The sequence below is a fragment of the Wasmannia auropunctata genome, unplaced genomic scaffold (assembly GCF_000956235.1).
Source record: "Wasmannia auropunctata unplaced genomic scaffold, wasmannia.A_1.0 LD335998.1, whole genome shotgun sequence".
In the NCBI taxonomy this organism is placed as follows: Eukaryota; Metazoa; Arthropoda; class Insecta; order Hymenoptera; family Formicidae; genus Wasmannia; species Wasmannia auropunctata.
The window spans coordinates 1065136-1081926 of NW_012026892.1; the positions used below are offsets into that span (position 1 = coordinate 1065136).

General features: G+C 44.2%; 1 protein-coding gene across 3 annotated transcripts in view; it reads right to left on the minus strand.

The window, feature by feature from the left end:
• The window catches only part of LOC105453586 (poly(rC)-binding protein 3), a 98574-nt gene that overhangs the window by 21080 nt on the left and 60703 nt on the right, over positions 1 to 16791 (minus strand). For all 3 annotated transcript variants that reach the window (XM_011695672.1, XM_011695670.1, XM_011695671.1), the window contains exon 4: positions 3369 to 3621. In XM_011695672.1, coding sequence (XP_011693974.1) covers positions 3369 to 3621 — 253 coding nt within the window. The remainder of the gene's footprint in view (positions 1 to 3368; positions 3622 to 16791) is intronic.

Here is a 16791-nt window from a genome sequence, read left to right on the forward strand (position 1 = left end):
AAAAAAAGATCGAGGAAGAGATGCACGCCGGATGAGAGAGATTGACCCTCACGCCCGGCTCTATAGGCGCGCACGAGGAGTCGTTCAAACATGCAGGAATATGCAATAATTCCTATGTCGCACTTGAGCACGAATCCATACGCGTGCATATGTATACGTGTAAGACTAGTCTCTTACTTCTCAGCTTTCTAATGTCGGAATTCCTTTCCACAATTCAATTTAATTGCTCCCGGAGCATTCGTTAGCTTGAAAAGTACTTCGAATTATTTTGGCGTTGTCTTGTCACAAATCTCGCGCATAATCCGATCGGGCTAATAAAATCGAGCTAGTCCTCCCTCCCCTCGTTGAGGAAAACTGCTGAATTTAGCACCCGTGTCCGTCGCACTAATACCCAGAAAGCGTTTAACAGCGAATTGTAAAACTTGGCAGATGTACGATCGCCGGCGAAAAGGATCTTGCGCATCGAAAGGGACATCGGCGTCTAGCTGGGCGCGATTAATTACCGAGACGGCGAACATTAATTACTCCGTGCTACGACGAGCGGTATTGCACCTCGCGATAATTAATTACAAGCAGAAACGTTGGTAGGCGACGTGTTCCCAGAACGGGTATAGACTTCGAGTGCAGGCTAAATAAACTTTGACACTCGTCCCGCGGAAGGCCAGTGTGCCTCCGCGCGCGGGGCAACCTTTTTTTTTTCTCTCCGCAGAAACTCCGTTTCGCAGATAATCTCGTGGCGTAATTGATAATGACGTAATTGATATTCGCATCGAATTACGTGCTGTTCCACGAGGAAACTTTCACTCTCAATAGGATGAAGTATTTTCTGAGATAAGATCTCTGGGAGCTCCTCCCTCTTTCTGGAATACCTCTCCGTTCCTTTTTCCACGTTATATTAGCTCGTAAATTCTCAATTGATCGTAAAATATGTGTGATTAACTTATCGGTAATCACTGTAATCGCGAGGTTTTCCGGAAGAGATCGATTTCACGGACCGTGGATCAACGGTGATAGGGCGACGAGACGGTTTAAATCGGACTAAAAATCGGATTCTTCACCGAAGATGACTGAGAATGAAATCTCAGACAAAGGGGGCACACGTCCGCGCATAGCGGGTGTGCCACTTTCGTAGATGTCCACAAAGGGAAGACGTAACATGCAGGGCAAAGAGTTGAAACGTTGTAACACGAAAATTGCTTTTGCCGATAACCACGAGTGCACCTCTCCTCCACCCCTTGTCACCGTCCAACTGAAACGTTCGTGTAATTGCCCTCTGCTTCATTCCCGCGCATGATCTTTACAACGGTTCTCCATTTTCCCGGTATCCGAGTCGGCCAACCGAGGCTCCGCATGAGAGAGACCGCTCTTTAAATATTTTCGTCGCGACTCAAAGGATTATAAAAAAAAAAAACGCACAAATTTCCCAGCTCGAAAATCACGTGATTTCAACGAACAGACGATGTTTCCTTTCTCGCCAAGTAATCAAGCAGCTCCTAACCGCGTTCACAATGGAATTTACACACGCGTCTTTATCGCAGCAAAGACCGCTTTCAAATTTATTGCCAAGGATGCGGCAGTCATTCAATTCCACGTCGCAAATTCGATTCGCTGCGTAATATCCAATAAACTTCGACGTAACATGAATCTAATTTCGAGACGTTAAGTGCCGCGAGACACGCGCTATTGATAAATGATAACCGACAATTGCTCGATTTCTCATCGAGCTTTCCGTAGACAGAAATTCTGATACAAAAATCTCGCAAAAACCAGTTTATGCGACACGAAGATCGCAACGTAGTTTACGCGAAAAACAACAACCTCCGGATTCTTGGCAGCGCGTCAAACGCTCGTACGCTTCGGGACACATTGTCTGTCTGCCTCGCGAGCGGTCGAAACGATGATTCCGATGAGCTTCTACTCGTACAGAATCGTAGGACGTTCAATTCACTTTTCAGTGGGAGAGGTCGCGCGACGTACAACCGTAGTAATGACAAATGACCTTTGTAAGTCACCCCGATAGCGACGTTATCTGAACCAACGCGGTTAATCCTTAAACGCAATTTATCGCAGGTGAAACTTATTTCCGTGATAATGACTTTGATCTGTGAACAAAGGACGGTAATAACATCGTAATTCCGAGACCTTATCTTCCGCGCGCTTCCGTTCCCCGTATCGACTTCAAATCCGCGACGAATCGAGCGACGTCGGTCCCGTAAAAATTAATTAAACGGAAAAAAAAGAAGAGACCATCATAAGCTCCGTTATTCTAATTCCCCGTTCCCTGCACACGAATGGATGTCTGGCTGATGTAAAATAAGCTCAGCTTTCCCATTCCGATGGAAGAATTATGTTACGTGCCAGAAGTCGCTTGTGACCAGCCACAATGTGTCGAAAGGCGCGGTCGGCCTCTCGTAAATAATTCGCAGTAATTGTCAAAAAGAGAACATACTGTAAGTGACAGTGAGGACCGCGAGTGACGCGTCTGAAATTTATCATCGCCACGCCAGCTAAGCAATTATGTCTTTTCCTTGGAACTCCGGCAAATACATCGCACAGCGGTCCGGAAAGCGAGCGGCGGATGCTGTAGATATTTTCACGCGCTAACGCGAACGCGATAAATCCAAAACGTATCGACACGCGTCGAAACGTTTTATCAGAAATAGTTGTAGCGTGCCTTTAATGTTTTTTTTTTTAAAGCAGTACGCGTCTCGCAAACCGTCGAAAAGCATGCGCTCCGAAATGAGATACGAACGATAAATGTGATTTATTCGCCGAACCAACGCGACTCTACAAAACGGATATCAATTGATATCCAGTGGGAGGTTGTTTGATACGAGATTTTGAACGCACACCCACAATGTACACATACGCACATACATTCGCACATACGAGTTTTCCGCCCTCGATAATGCATTATCTTATTACTGTTGCTTTTCTAATTTCATAACGAGACACGCGAGTAATAATCTCAAATGTTAGCGTTAATACAAAAAAATTCTGTTCCAATTTTATTGTATTTTAGGTCACCGAATTTAGAACTGATGTAAAAGAAACGCGAAAATGATTGAAAAATATTTACGTGAAAAACCATTAAAATCCGCGTAATGTAAAAATACGCGTATTAAAGAGAACATTAAATTCCTTGTGCAATCTCCTATAAAACGCTTAATGCTTTGCACTTTGGATTAGTCGGGGGAAAAAAAGAGAAAAGAGTGCATGCGAAATAAATCGAGCGAGCGACGCTAAAACGCGCGATAAACATGCCCAGCGATTCGAAACGCCCGATTTAAACTCAGCTTAAACGTTCGTACTCGCATTAAATAAATTCGATGAAATTATTTTGCGCCAAGATATAACAAGTAACTTACTTTGCCCTGCATAATCAGGCGGATGGTCAGGGTGACCGAGGGATCATCGTTCAACACCGGCTTGTTGTCCATGCCGTCCATCGTGTGATTGCGGATCTTGTGGCTTCGATTGGAGACCTTCTCGACGTTTGCGGAGGGGAAGGATGTGGAGGAGGGCAAGGAGGACAGGGGAGAGGTTAGGCGAGTGATTTTGATCGGGGGAGTCTCGGGGGACGTGCTCCTCAAGCGCTCCCAGGTAGTCTCGGTCCTCGTACTGGAATCAGAGAAACATTTGGGTTACAAAACTATACGTCACCCATTGTTGCTTTTTTCCCTTTTCTGTATATTTTTACATTTCGGCAAAAAAGGCTCTTTTAGTTTTCAAAAATAAAAATTAAAAAAGACACCCTTTGGGTACTTTGAAGATAAAGGCATCGCTCGCGCGGATAATTCGCACTGTCGCGCAATATATCATTGTAAATTGCTACTCGTTCTTTATTTAATTATCCGCTATTTATTACTCGCCCTTTTACCTTCGAGCTAACGGTATGCCGTGACACATACCTCTTTTCAATCACAATCAATATTAATACCGATCACGATTGCATGACATATGCAATAAATTGATGATGGAATTTGTTGAGTTTGATTTATACGACGCGGGAGATTATCGTGGCGAAATTTATTTATCGGGGCGTTGAATTCACATAGAAATAAATGGTTCGGAGTAAACTTCGGAATTAGCATAACAATAGCGCGCGGCCAACCAGCCGTCGAGGAGCGGCGATTCCGGGAATGCGATACACCGCACTGTATTAACTTAGTAAGTCCGTTTGAGAATTACGGGACTATACTGAGTCTACATAACATAATCAAGTGGATCTATTTTATGCACGAAGCCGTCGTATTATTTATGTTTCATTATTATCATTACTGTTATTATTATTATTTACATTCGTCAAATAAAGTTACTTATCGATCTGCAACACTTATTTCGCGCTGATTTCGAAATTTTTAACTCTTTAAGATTATCCGACATCGTGAAATATGAAGACGAAAAGACCGTAACATTTGCTCGACCTCTCCTTTCCGCAAGTTTTAAATTATGCCGTCATTCGTAACGCTTATGGTGGAACTGAGTGAAATAAAACATCAATTTTCCGGAGTTCACGGTCTCATTTCGGCGCGGTGCACTTTCACGCGTCGAATCAGACGAACGAAAATAAAATTTATTGTCCAGCATAAAAGAAAGAAGCGTGTAACGATTTTTCGCGGAACGCAACGTGACGGGCTTTCGATCTTTACATCAGCGAGCACTGCGTAAGAAAAACAAAATACGAAAATTGTCGAGACATTACACGAAAACGCGTACATACAGTTACAATGTAAATTATTTTATAATATTCCACATCGAGGGTGTAAAATGTCGTTACGGAAAAGTCGATTAAACGAGAAGAAATAAACGTGCGTGTGTAAGTTTTGTAAGAATTTCGATCCCTCGTGTACATATATCACGACGACGGAACACACAAAGATAACGCGGTTTTGAGGGAACAACGCGGTTTTAAAGAGCAAAAGATACTCGCGAGCGATCGAGCGGCGCATTCCGCGGCATTATTTTTCAGCCGGCTAACGTTAATTACGGCTACTGCCGGTTGTTGAGCCGATCGATAGACCGCTGGAAACCTGGCTCGAGAAGAGAGGTTCTCCCGAGATATTCCGTTCCCTCTCTAAAGGAAGGAGACGTAACACACCACCGCGCCCCTCCGTACCCCTTCTCTTTAATGGGGGGGCCCCTACGAGCGCGACGCGAGACAGGTTTGCTCGGTCGGTCCGTTACGAGCTATACGCAGAACGCATTTTCTGGTCGTGCACATTTATTATTTCTCGCACGCACGCACGCATGCACGCGTGCATAAGAAAATTATCAGCGTCAAAAATTTTTCCGTTACCGGTCGATGGAAAGCAGCGAAGAGATACGGCAAAGTTGTATAATGTTCACAATTTCTCAACGTTCGCAAATAGAAGTTGCATACAGCGAAATCGTCGAAATCGAATTATTCTTCTACAATGCAAAATTACGTTTCAGAGAAACATGTTTTTATGCCTAAATCTTAAAAAAGAATTCTCGAGATATGCGCCTCAAATGCGAAAATCGTGCGTAACCGCGGATCTTGAACCTCGCGCGAGCATTGATTCTACATGACTCGAGTGTTTGCAGACACTGACGGGTTTGTATAAAGTACGGTACAAAGCCGGGAGGACTTAACGTCGCAGGAACGGAGAGCCGCAACGTGTTTTCTAGGCTGCGTACGTTTATCGCGTTTCGCGGACAGCTTTGTGCAAAAGTTTACTTGGTCACTTCGGTCCCAGACGGAAGTTTCCAAAGCCGTCGTCGCTTGGAAACTCTTGCGACTCCCTCTAGATATTAGTTTTGCGTCTACAAGTGCCACGGAGATTTCTAGCATTTTTTCGACCCAATTACGTTCGCTACACGATCCCGCGTATGGCGTATCCCGAGGAGACGCTCGTCGCGCAAAGAAAAAGCCTCTTTATCTATTTATTTTACGTCGATCCCCGTAATGCAATCATTATACAACTTTTTTGTTTAGACGCCGGGCTAATTGTATAACTCGATCATTTTGTGTACTCGGAATATCTTATTCAATTTTGCAGAGATTTAAGCGTGTCATGCGGACGGGCGCGGCGCGGAGGAAATGCCGAGAACGCGTATCGAGCGCGCCGACGCAAGGGCACTTAGGAAAGAGAGAGAAACGGAGTATATATATTATCCTTCGTTATATCTCTCTAATCGGCCACGCAGCCGACTCGCCGCCGTCTCGCTCTACTGCGGCTCGCGATGCAATTGAACTGTGGAATTTAGTGCGATCTGCGTTCCGTTACGCGTGCGTTTAACATAAGTGGCGGTCGTTTTAAACGTGGTCGTCGTTTCGGCCAAAAAAAGGCCAATCACACGCAAGGGGGGAGAGTGGAAATAATTGTTGTGCTACTCGATTCTTCTCTCTGCAATTTATCGGGGACCTCTGGAGTCCGCACGGGTCGTTGCACGCACAATTGCGAAATGGCCCGCGCACGAGCGGATCCAGATCTATTCGCAATTTACTTGATCTTCTAAAACGTCTCGTGGCGCATTCACCAATTTATAAGTCTCTTTTTCGAGTTTCCCAAGTGGAATTCTTCACTCGCGCGCGAACGACATCGAGCGAAATTTTTCGAGTAAAATTGTCACCGAGCAAACTTCCCGTCGATTTTTCACTCTTAAGCAAATTCTTTAATACGAGAATAAAATATGCTACTAATAAATTTTCGATATCGACAATGGAAAGCTCGCGAGATGAGACGCGTGTAATCGACCGACAGACGCGCGACAGTGCGAAATCTTCCCGATAAAGCGATACGATTCCCGAGAAAAATAAACGAGTTTTTATGTTACTTATAAACCGGCTCTTACAAATTATCATAAAGAATTTCCTGTTCACAAAATGCCGCGCATTTCTGACTCGTCAGTTCCGTAAAATGAAGGATTTAAATTCGATTTATCTAATCATCGGTTCTTCAGTTCTTAATATGAATATATGGATCGTGTGCATCGACCGATTCTCGGATTTGAATTTTCAATGTTGCGACACTCGATTTCCCGTATTTTCGTAAACAAGCCTTTTACAATCCTAACACAGTTATGCGCTCGGACGTTTTTCGTCGAAATAAATTTAAATCTAGCGAAATGAAAAGGAGGAGATAATTTCTGCTTAAATCGCACAATACCGCTTGCAATCGGCCCGATTACAGTCACGGAGAGGTAAAGAGAGCAGGATTAAGTCCCTGAACACATAGTTCACTGGTAGCCTGTCATACTGTCACTTGACGCAACGAGAAATTCGAACCCTCGAAAGTTCCACGTACCGTCATGTTTTAATAAAAGTATATATAGCATCAGCAATATACTGAGAGGCTTCCTTTTTTTCTGATGCTGATCCAGCAGACATACGATCCAAAAATCGACGAATGTCAGAGAACAAAAATCGAATTTGTTCATTCAATCAAGCAGTATGAGCTGATTATTTATCACTCACAGTTGACTTGCATGGGAGGGATACAAAATTATCATATAAAATATCTTTGTGTTCAAAAATTGTTAATTGGAAAAAATTCGTTATCAGGATTTCGAAAAAAAGGAAGCATTTTAGCACAAAACAAAATACGGAATGTATATAGTTCCCGCAACATTCCCTTTTCTTTTAATATTTTTCTGGACTTTTAACATGGAACAATCTGCATTCACACTTCGGTCTTTAGAATGCGCAGTCTACTAATGTATGTACAGTCGTGGACAGATCGGTTATATTTTTTTTTATAGGTTAAATTTTCTAATATATATTTAATATAATATATATATTTTGCAAAACTAATATTGTAACTAATATTTTGCAAATGCGGACCACGATGTACTATATTTAATCTAGAGACAGTGTAACACCAATCGTGATTCGCATTTGCAAAATATTAGTGCGTTTTGAAACCTATAAAAAAAAAGTGTCGCAACCAATCTGTGCACGACTGTACATGTGCGGAAATATGAATGCCTTATACATGTTGCACGCATACCGGGGCATATTCGGGGCATATTCGGGGCCGCCGTATGTCCTATCTAAATATTCTCGTATCATAATTAATTGCTAATTAATCAAGAAACATTATTGTTGTATTATTAATAATATTATTGTTATTCGTCAAATATTGATACGACAAACTATCGAAATATCGCTTCCAGCTGCTTAGTATAGCTTCACCATTTCTCGAATTGACAGCCGTGATGCGAACGAATATTTAGAGAGGAAGCACGCGTCACAAATGTGCTCCGAATATGCGTGCAAATTTACAAAGGAACTTTATGGAACTTTCCCTTAGTACGATATTTGCGTCACTCGAGAAATATCGAATTCACAAAGATAAGAAGCTACTGGGCTGTCGTCGTTAATATCGACGGCCATTTCCTTTCGTATCGCCGCGCGGTCCAGCGTGTATCCTGATAAGTATCTTAATCGCTTATCGCCGTCCAAAGTCCCCCCGGTTATCGTCTCGTCGTTCGCGTCATTACTCCCGTTCCGGCGTCTCGCGCTCTCACGACGACGACGACGGATCGCGGATCCCGGCGTCACACGTCATCATCCGCGGTGTGGCGTCAAAAGCGAGTGGCATTTTTCTCCCCGGATCGAACGTGCGATGCGGATAAGAAAACACGCGGCATTGTTCGCACGCCACGCCACGCCGCGTCGCGCCGTGCCGTGCCGTGCCGCGCCGGGAAGCGCGTGTGTATCGAGCGTGTGGAAAAAGGCACGCAGATGCATGCCGAGAGTCGTCGACCAGAAGCGATGTACAGTCGCGGCGGAAAGCTAAAGACTCGGGACAGGCCCGTTTCTCATCTCGCCTTCTCTCTCTCTCTCTCCTCCTCCTAGGATGATGCCCGACGATCGACGGCGGCGACGACGACTGCCGGTTGCAACGAGTGCAACAACTAATCCCGTTCGAATTCTCCCTCTTTTTCCCTCTATTTCTATCTCTGTCTCTCCCTTTATTCTCGACTTTCAAAGGGAGATACGCAACGTGTCCCGAACTTACGAGATTCGACGAGAAAGACGAGCACGAAAATTAAGACGTCGAAAATTACGACCGCGCTAACTCGACTTTAAATCGGAATCGTCGATACAACCCGGCTCGGGGACACCGGTTTACATCGGCGTCGTTTAATTCGACTCGTTCGCGGCTCGTATTACAGATGGTGGTGTAGTCGCGAAAATGATAATCACTAACCACGAAGGAGGTTGGGTTAGCCGAAAATCGCGATACAGTTTCGGCGGCAGGTGCTGGGGGTTTCGCGACGACGTCGGTTAGCGTCCGACGAAGTTGGGCAACCGCATCTCCTCACCCCACCGGCCAGCCGGACGACGCGATACGATACGATTGCGACGCGCGGAGAGCAAGGCGGGTGACGCGGGTCGCTGGCGCGGCGCGGCGATTAATCCGGATCGTCGATGCAGCCAAGTGCAACTAAGGCTTCAAACGGGAGCCGATCCCTTCGATCTGGCGGTGCCCGCCGTTTCCGCCGCCGCCTCGCTATCGACTCGGTGTTCTCGGCCGACGACTACGAGCGGCGCCCTAAGAGACGCGACACGAGCCGTCGCGAGAGCACGAGACGGAGCTATGCACGTCGGCGCATCGACGAGTACAAGATTATCGTAATCATTGTCACTATCGTCGTTGTCGTTGTTCGGCGGCTTGCATGGCGCGGCGCGTGCCGGCAAGAGCGTCGCCGTCGCCTTGTAATTCGACGCCATACGAGAAAAGAGAGAGAGAGAAAGAGAGACAGAGACAGAGAAGGAAAGAGGGATCGAGCAAACGCGGCAGTTAAAATTTTTTCGAGAGAACACCGAGTCTCCCCTTTGTGTAATCCACATCCACGTGTTTTCTTTTTTTATTCTTTTTATTTCTTATGAACACGCTCGACTCTTCCGTTTTCCATCGCTAGTCCCCGAGACTCGGCTCACAAGATCGCGTATGTCTGATTCACGGCTGTGATATTAAAGAGTTGAGAACACGCCGGCATGTCCGGTATGATGGCGCACGGAACAGCTCTCCGTCGCGGAGAGCGTCCTCCTCTCCTCCTCCTCGTCGTTGTCGTCGCCATCGTCGCCGTCGTTATCGTCATCATTATCGTCGTCAACATCGTCAACGTCGCCGTCGTCGTCGTAGCAGTAATCGCGGCTCCGGTCGCATTGCCTCGCGAGAGACGGGGGCGCGGGGCGCGGTCGCGCGCGGGGAAGGGCAGTAGAGAAATTATTCCTAACGATTTACCTAAAATGCACACTATTCAGTCATCGGGGGGGGAGGTACGGGCGGTCTCCTCATCGATGCACACTGCACTCGGCACGCGGAAGCGCGGGGGAGAGAAGGGCGCGGCGAAGAGAGGAAGAGAAAAAACACTACACTACGCGGCACTGCGAAACTGGCACCACCTCGGCGGAACGCGGTCCTCGTTCTTTCTGCCTCCGGCCAGCCCACCGCTCGCTTCCGACGATGCGCAGCGCTACCGTGCGTCGCGTCGTGTCGCGTCTACGTCGCCGTGCGCCACCAGTGGCGCCGCCGCACCGCGCACGCTCTGCTCTCTCTTGGTCTCGGTGGTGGCACCTGCGCACGCCGGCTGCGCGCTGGCAGCTCCACACCGGCGCGGCGGCGGGACGTTCGAACGGCGCGTGCGACGGAATTACGGTTCGATCCGCGGCAACGGGGACCGTTCGGCAGTGTATAGAAGTATCGTCGCGCTTTTCCCTCTTGCGAATTGTTTCGTTCGAGCGTAATCCACGAGAAATCCGAAGGGAACACACGTGTTTACGGGGTGCGAAGAAAGTTTTGAGATTGAGAAACGAAAATGACTTGTCTTGTACAATCTCTGAGGAAAATATAGATTCTCTCGTTCTGAACTTGTTCTGAAACTGTGATATTAAAGTCAATCAATGGGATTCAAGTGTAATTAAGATTAATCGTCAAAGTAATTGTTAACAGTTTTTTTTTTAGTGGAGACATCTCAATTAATATTCTTATAATCAAAACTGTTCTTAAGATATTAAAAAGAGGATTATTGGCGCATCGTAAATAAAAAAATTATTCAAATCTTATTTTGAATTTCTTACAAGCGTTTGAATGTATTTGAAAAGACTTCCTCCACAGGTCTTCTTGCAAAGTTCACAATTAACTCACTGCATAGTAATTTGCATGTAGTTAAAAAGTTTGAGAGACAATAGAAGCAACTGCATAACACTATTTTATTATTAAAAGCGTAAAAACATTTTTACAATTAATATTTTAATATAAAGTTTTATCCACTTTGTTCCACTCAAATCTAATTATCGCACTTGCGTTTTCGACGTTTCGCGTTACTTCTATTAATGGATTATCTCGCGTGTTCCAAACAATTCGGTCAAACGCATTGTGCGCCGCTAATTGTTTCGTATGCCCACGCCACGTTACCCGCGAATGGATCTAACTGACGTCCAACGAAAACTCGATTACCACGTTTTCCAACTCGTTCTCTCTGGTAATTCAACTTTCCTCCGGACTTGAAGGACGGTCGGTTAAATAGGTCGTTCGCCGAAGGCGTAAAAGTGAATGTTATCGAATCAAACTTAATAATGAAAGGGAGAATAAATCAAAGAACGACACATCAACGGAAACAACGCGTGTATAATCTCGGCACGGGAGAGAACAGAAAGGAGGGAGTGTACAGATTTCTTTTCTTTTGTCGACGAGCCGCGTGAAGAGCGTTTTCCATAAAGGTAAACAGCGAGAACGTTTCGAAATACAGAAACGAAACGTTCTTCCTTACATTTGGTCACGGGCTTAAAGGTAAAGCAAAAAAAAAGGCGATTTTGTTTTGAATAAATTGTTTTGAATAAATTGTTTGAAACGCGGGCAATAAAACGACGAAAAAAAAAGAGGACTTTTGTTTTAGGTAAAAACACTTTTCGTTTTTATTTCGAACGATTCGTTTGCACCCCCTACTGCAAGTAAAATGTTTTCGTTGCAAGCGAAATCGCTTTTGCCTGTACTACGAAAGCAATTGTACTTAAAACCGAAACCATGATTTAGCTTGTTTCGCGCTCGAAATTTATCGTGCTTAAAAAAGCAGACGTGTAATTTCTCAGCGCGCGCGCGTGCATAAACATGCGGGAGTTAAGGGATTGGGAAGGACGTGTACGCGGTGTGCGCGTTTTCGTCCGCTAATCCAGTTTTGGTAACTTGCATCGTTTATCCACGAAGATCTTTTTCACGGAAAACTATACGCAAGAGCACACGGCTTCTCTTACTCTGGCGCCCGAATCGCCATTACGATCACAATGGTAATTGCACGCGGATTACTGATATCAGAAATTTAATTATCATTTTAGACGGCGCGGGCAGCAATTATCGGAAATTTGGTTTGCGATCGCGAATAAAATCTTGCTAGAGAACGGCGGTAACCGCTATTGCTTCAACGTCCCTATGAAAGAGCGAGCTCATTAGAATCTCTTTTTCACGATTACGTACTTTGGTGCAGGGTATGCGCTCTTTCTGTTTCTCCAACGCGAGTCAAATGAAACTCATGTGGATGTATGAGGGTCGTTACGAAATCGCCGGAAAATTTTACAGGATTTTACATGAAAGAATTGTTTTTGTGACAATTTTCAGCTTATGTAACTAATAACTAAGTATTTAATAATTACATTTGATATAACTAAACAACACAATTGAAATGCTTATATAAAAGGATCTACTATTTGAAATTGAATAAATATAAACGTTAAGTTGTGTGTCTGTGTGTCGCGCGCGCGCGTGCGTGTGTGTATTTGCACGTTTTAATTAATTCGCCAAATGATACAATACAATGCACAGGATGGGAAACGTAAATAAACTTGCTATTGCCCGGTTGCCAACGAATTAGATTTCAAATTTTTTGTTATTAATTTTGTTAACAAATTGTAACAAAAATATCGATCAATTATTTCTGATAGATTGGTTTTTTTTTTTTTTTTTTTAGAAAAATGTACTTCGGCCGAAAAGACGAGACCTCTATCTATATTAAGAAATGTTATGTGAAACGTTCGCTTTATTGACAAATTATGAATAAATACATACGCGTTCCTATATATTTCTCTCAAATTCCGCACAGAAATATACATCATAAAAAAGCAGCAATCTGTTTCGATATGATCGATCAATATTGCGCGGTTAATCGAGAACATCCCGTGTGCAAATATTAATACAGATATATAAATCAATGCACACGCACGCGCGGGCTATGACAGATGTGTACGAGTGACCAATGAAATAGTATTCAGGAAGGTAGAGAGAGTTGCTATTGTTAACAATCTGGGCCAATTATGGCGTAATCTCGAGTTCTTTGAGTGCGCAGATTCGCACAAAAAAAGCTGATAGATCGAAGCAAAAGCGTTGCCTCTGCATACTTCAGCGATATACAGAGGAGAAATAATTACCGAGGCAAGATTGACTAGTAGTGCGCGATTTCATTTTGTTAATTGGCTAAAGCTAAGGGCATGGCGATGCACTAATGAAGACCCCCTATAAGAACATCGTTTGCATCGACAAAGCTCCTTTCGCAAACGTTTACATAATCGGCGGAATAGGGCCACATAAGCGCCGGCATGAATAATTTATTTTATTACCGCCGGGCGATTCTCAAAGTAATGCTCGTAAATGTAAGTGCTTCATAAAAGCGACGAAGCAACCCAGAGTGACGTCGATGCAGGCGAGATTGGCCATGAAAACCGAATCGTTAGATTTGTCCTGTATTGGATTGCGTCGTTCTCAAGTCGGTCTCTTCGTTTCACATCGATTCGAAAAGAGTGGACCAAATCGAACGTTGAAGGAAAGAAGGAAGGAAGGAAGTTATGAAATGATTCTTATTTTATTCGGAATCTCTTTCCTCGAATTGAATATTAATCGCATACCTCAACAGTTATCGCTATATCCAAGTTATTTCAAGCCGTCTGTTATAAGATTCCGGATCAATTACATCATCGATCGACGAGATTAAGATCTTTTCTTGATTTTGCGCATAATTTAATCAAAAAGTATGATACATTTTTTATGAAAATAAGATTAAGTATTTCTGTACAACAATTTATTATTTTTATTTCCTACATCTGCTTCTGTCTCTCTTTCTCTCTCTCCCCTTCCCTCCTCCTCCTCCTCCTCTTCTTCGACGTGTTCTCGCAGTTACAGCTTCATTTATTACGCAATTAAGCGCCTTAGAGGATTACGGAATGGGATAGGTGATTTGAAGAAACTTACCAACCATAGTAGACACCATGTTTCTGTCAGAAAAGGTCGTTGTGGGTGATCAAATGCCTAATGGGATTTTCTACGATCGAGCGAGGGTGAAAGTATCGCGACATTATTGGGTTTCGAGTTTCGCTCGAAAAGATTCCATCGTTAGATGCTCGAAGCGGTCGTCCAACTCACAGGGAATTTATTTAAAATGTGAAGTAAGTTCAAATTGGAACTCACAGAATCGCACTGAAAGAAGATTAATCCAATCAGTTTAAACTCGATCGGTTCAAATTTCGCACTCGGTACTCAGGTCGAAATTATTATCTTTCACGATTTTGTCCCTTCCACGTTTTTCTGTCACTAATGTATAATATATGTCGTTTGCAAGCTTAAGAATTTTTAACGGAATTTCCCAGCGTGGAAGAAGGTGATCGTCGATGCTCGTAACGTCTCTTGCAAAATATCTCCTGCAATTTGCCTTGCAAAATATTTATACTGAGGATTAGGTGTCAGTGACAAGCGTTGCAAGAGTTATGAGCAAGATCACGATGCGACATTAGAGGGTGCAGACGACGCCTTCGGCCTCGAACGAGGCTGAAAGAGACTTTAGGGTTGACGGAAATGAGGCACCGCTCGGTGTCGCGATAAGATCTCGACGCGAACGTGGTTCGAGGGTAATTCCCCTTCCGTAAAAATGGAGGAACACGGTGTCGGGATAAGCTGCATGCGCGGTTATTGAAGTCCTTTATGCACGCTCGTTGGAACTCTGTAGATACGACTAGATTGTACCTCAGCAGCAAACAAATTTTCGGTTGTTCCATTCTTCTTTAATCCCCTCTCTTTCACTCGCCTGTGAATATATCCCGTAATTTCCTTTAGAGAGCGGAAGGAATTAGAGTCAAAGGCAAAATCTTATTGTTGAAGTTTGTGAAACGCGAGCGGCTATACATTCGGCATTTTGAGAGCGCCAAAAAGGATGGCCTAAATAACAAATTTGCATTAATTAACACAACGATAAATTTAAAGCTTCACTAATCGATCGACAAAATCCTCAGCGAAAATATCTATTAAGAATATTTAGAAATTAATTCGCCATAGAGGAGGGAGGGTCTTCAAGGCCCCACTTTTCCGATATGCATGAGATAACTCGAAGAGACACAGCAAAAACGGCAGTCATTGTTTTGTTTCCATTCGTGCGATTAATCGCAGTGGTGATATCGTTGGGACACGCACAGAGGAAAGAGAGACGTTACGAGGTCTCTTTCATTTCGGACCTATTGTTCTATACAGTCTCCGCTCTCTTTCGTCTTTCTTGTCTCCATTCTCCTCTCATTCTGTTTTGTTTCGTTCTTGCGCGCTTCCTGCTACCCTCGTTTCAGTGTACGTTCATCAGCCTTGTTCTCAACCCTCTGTTACCTTGACCAAACAGAGTTTAGTTTAACCAAGCTTCGCTGGAACAAACCTTTCGCGATGTCACCTCGATCCATCCTCGCCCGCAAGTGCTTCTAATGAATTTTAAATTGTCCAGTAACCGAGTTAATGGCCGCAGTTTATCGCCATTATGCGAACGTGATCTAATCCTGGAAAGATTAGAACTGATAGACTGACGTGACGGGTCCCATTTACGTTATTAATGCATAACGGACGCATCCGCGGTGAGGGCCTCGATAGTTTTTGACGACGACGACACCATAATTTCATGTCGGTTATCGTCGAATCCTTTTGGATTATCCGGGATAGGTAATCTAACATCTCTCGCTTTTAGAGGCCCGCCGCGCGCACTCTCGCATGAGCGAGCAGATCCGTAATTGGACGAAACCCATTGCCTGGATATGATGGATCCTGCGGGTTCAGGTCCGGCGATTATTAATATCGCGGTCACCGAAATTGATTCGTTACCGGCAGCCAATGGCGTCGTCATACAAAACAACCGCATGCCTTTCTCTCTGCTAAACTGTTGAGCAATTTCTTTCGCGTACAATTACAAATCGATCTCGAATGCAGCACATTAATTCGAAGATGCTTTGTCGAGAAAATGCGATGAAATCTTGATGTCGAAACGGTATGACAGTCAGTGTGTAGTCAGCGTTAAATGATCGATTAAAATCACGACTAATTTGATGACTCGCATTACGATTAAATTTCATCGTTCGGATTAATCGATTTTCCGAAATGAATCATTGCCGTGCGGGAAACCACAACGGAGTTCGAGCGCTATCCGTTCGAAACGAAGCATAAAATTGCTCGCGGTCCGTCGTTGTTGTTGTCCGTCAACGATTTGATAATTGCGGAAATTTAATTCACCCCATTAAACGCCTCCCATGCATATGCATATATTGAGCGCGGAATACAGCGCACACACGCGTTATACGTATGTGGGGAAGATATCCAGTCTCATTGAAATTCAGTAACGATTATCGTATATTTAGAATGATCAGAAAAGTATGAATTTAGGCAGCATTCGGATCTAAAGCTGTATGATATATATGTATTTCATCTTCCAGCATTTACGTTATATACCACTTTCAAAATAACCGACCTCTTTGCTCCGTTTTCCCACCCTCCAAGCCTCTCCGAAGCCGGTCTCCCTCGCTGAAAT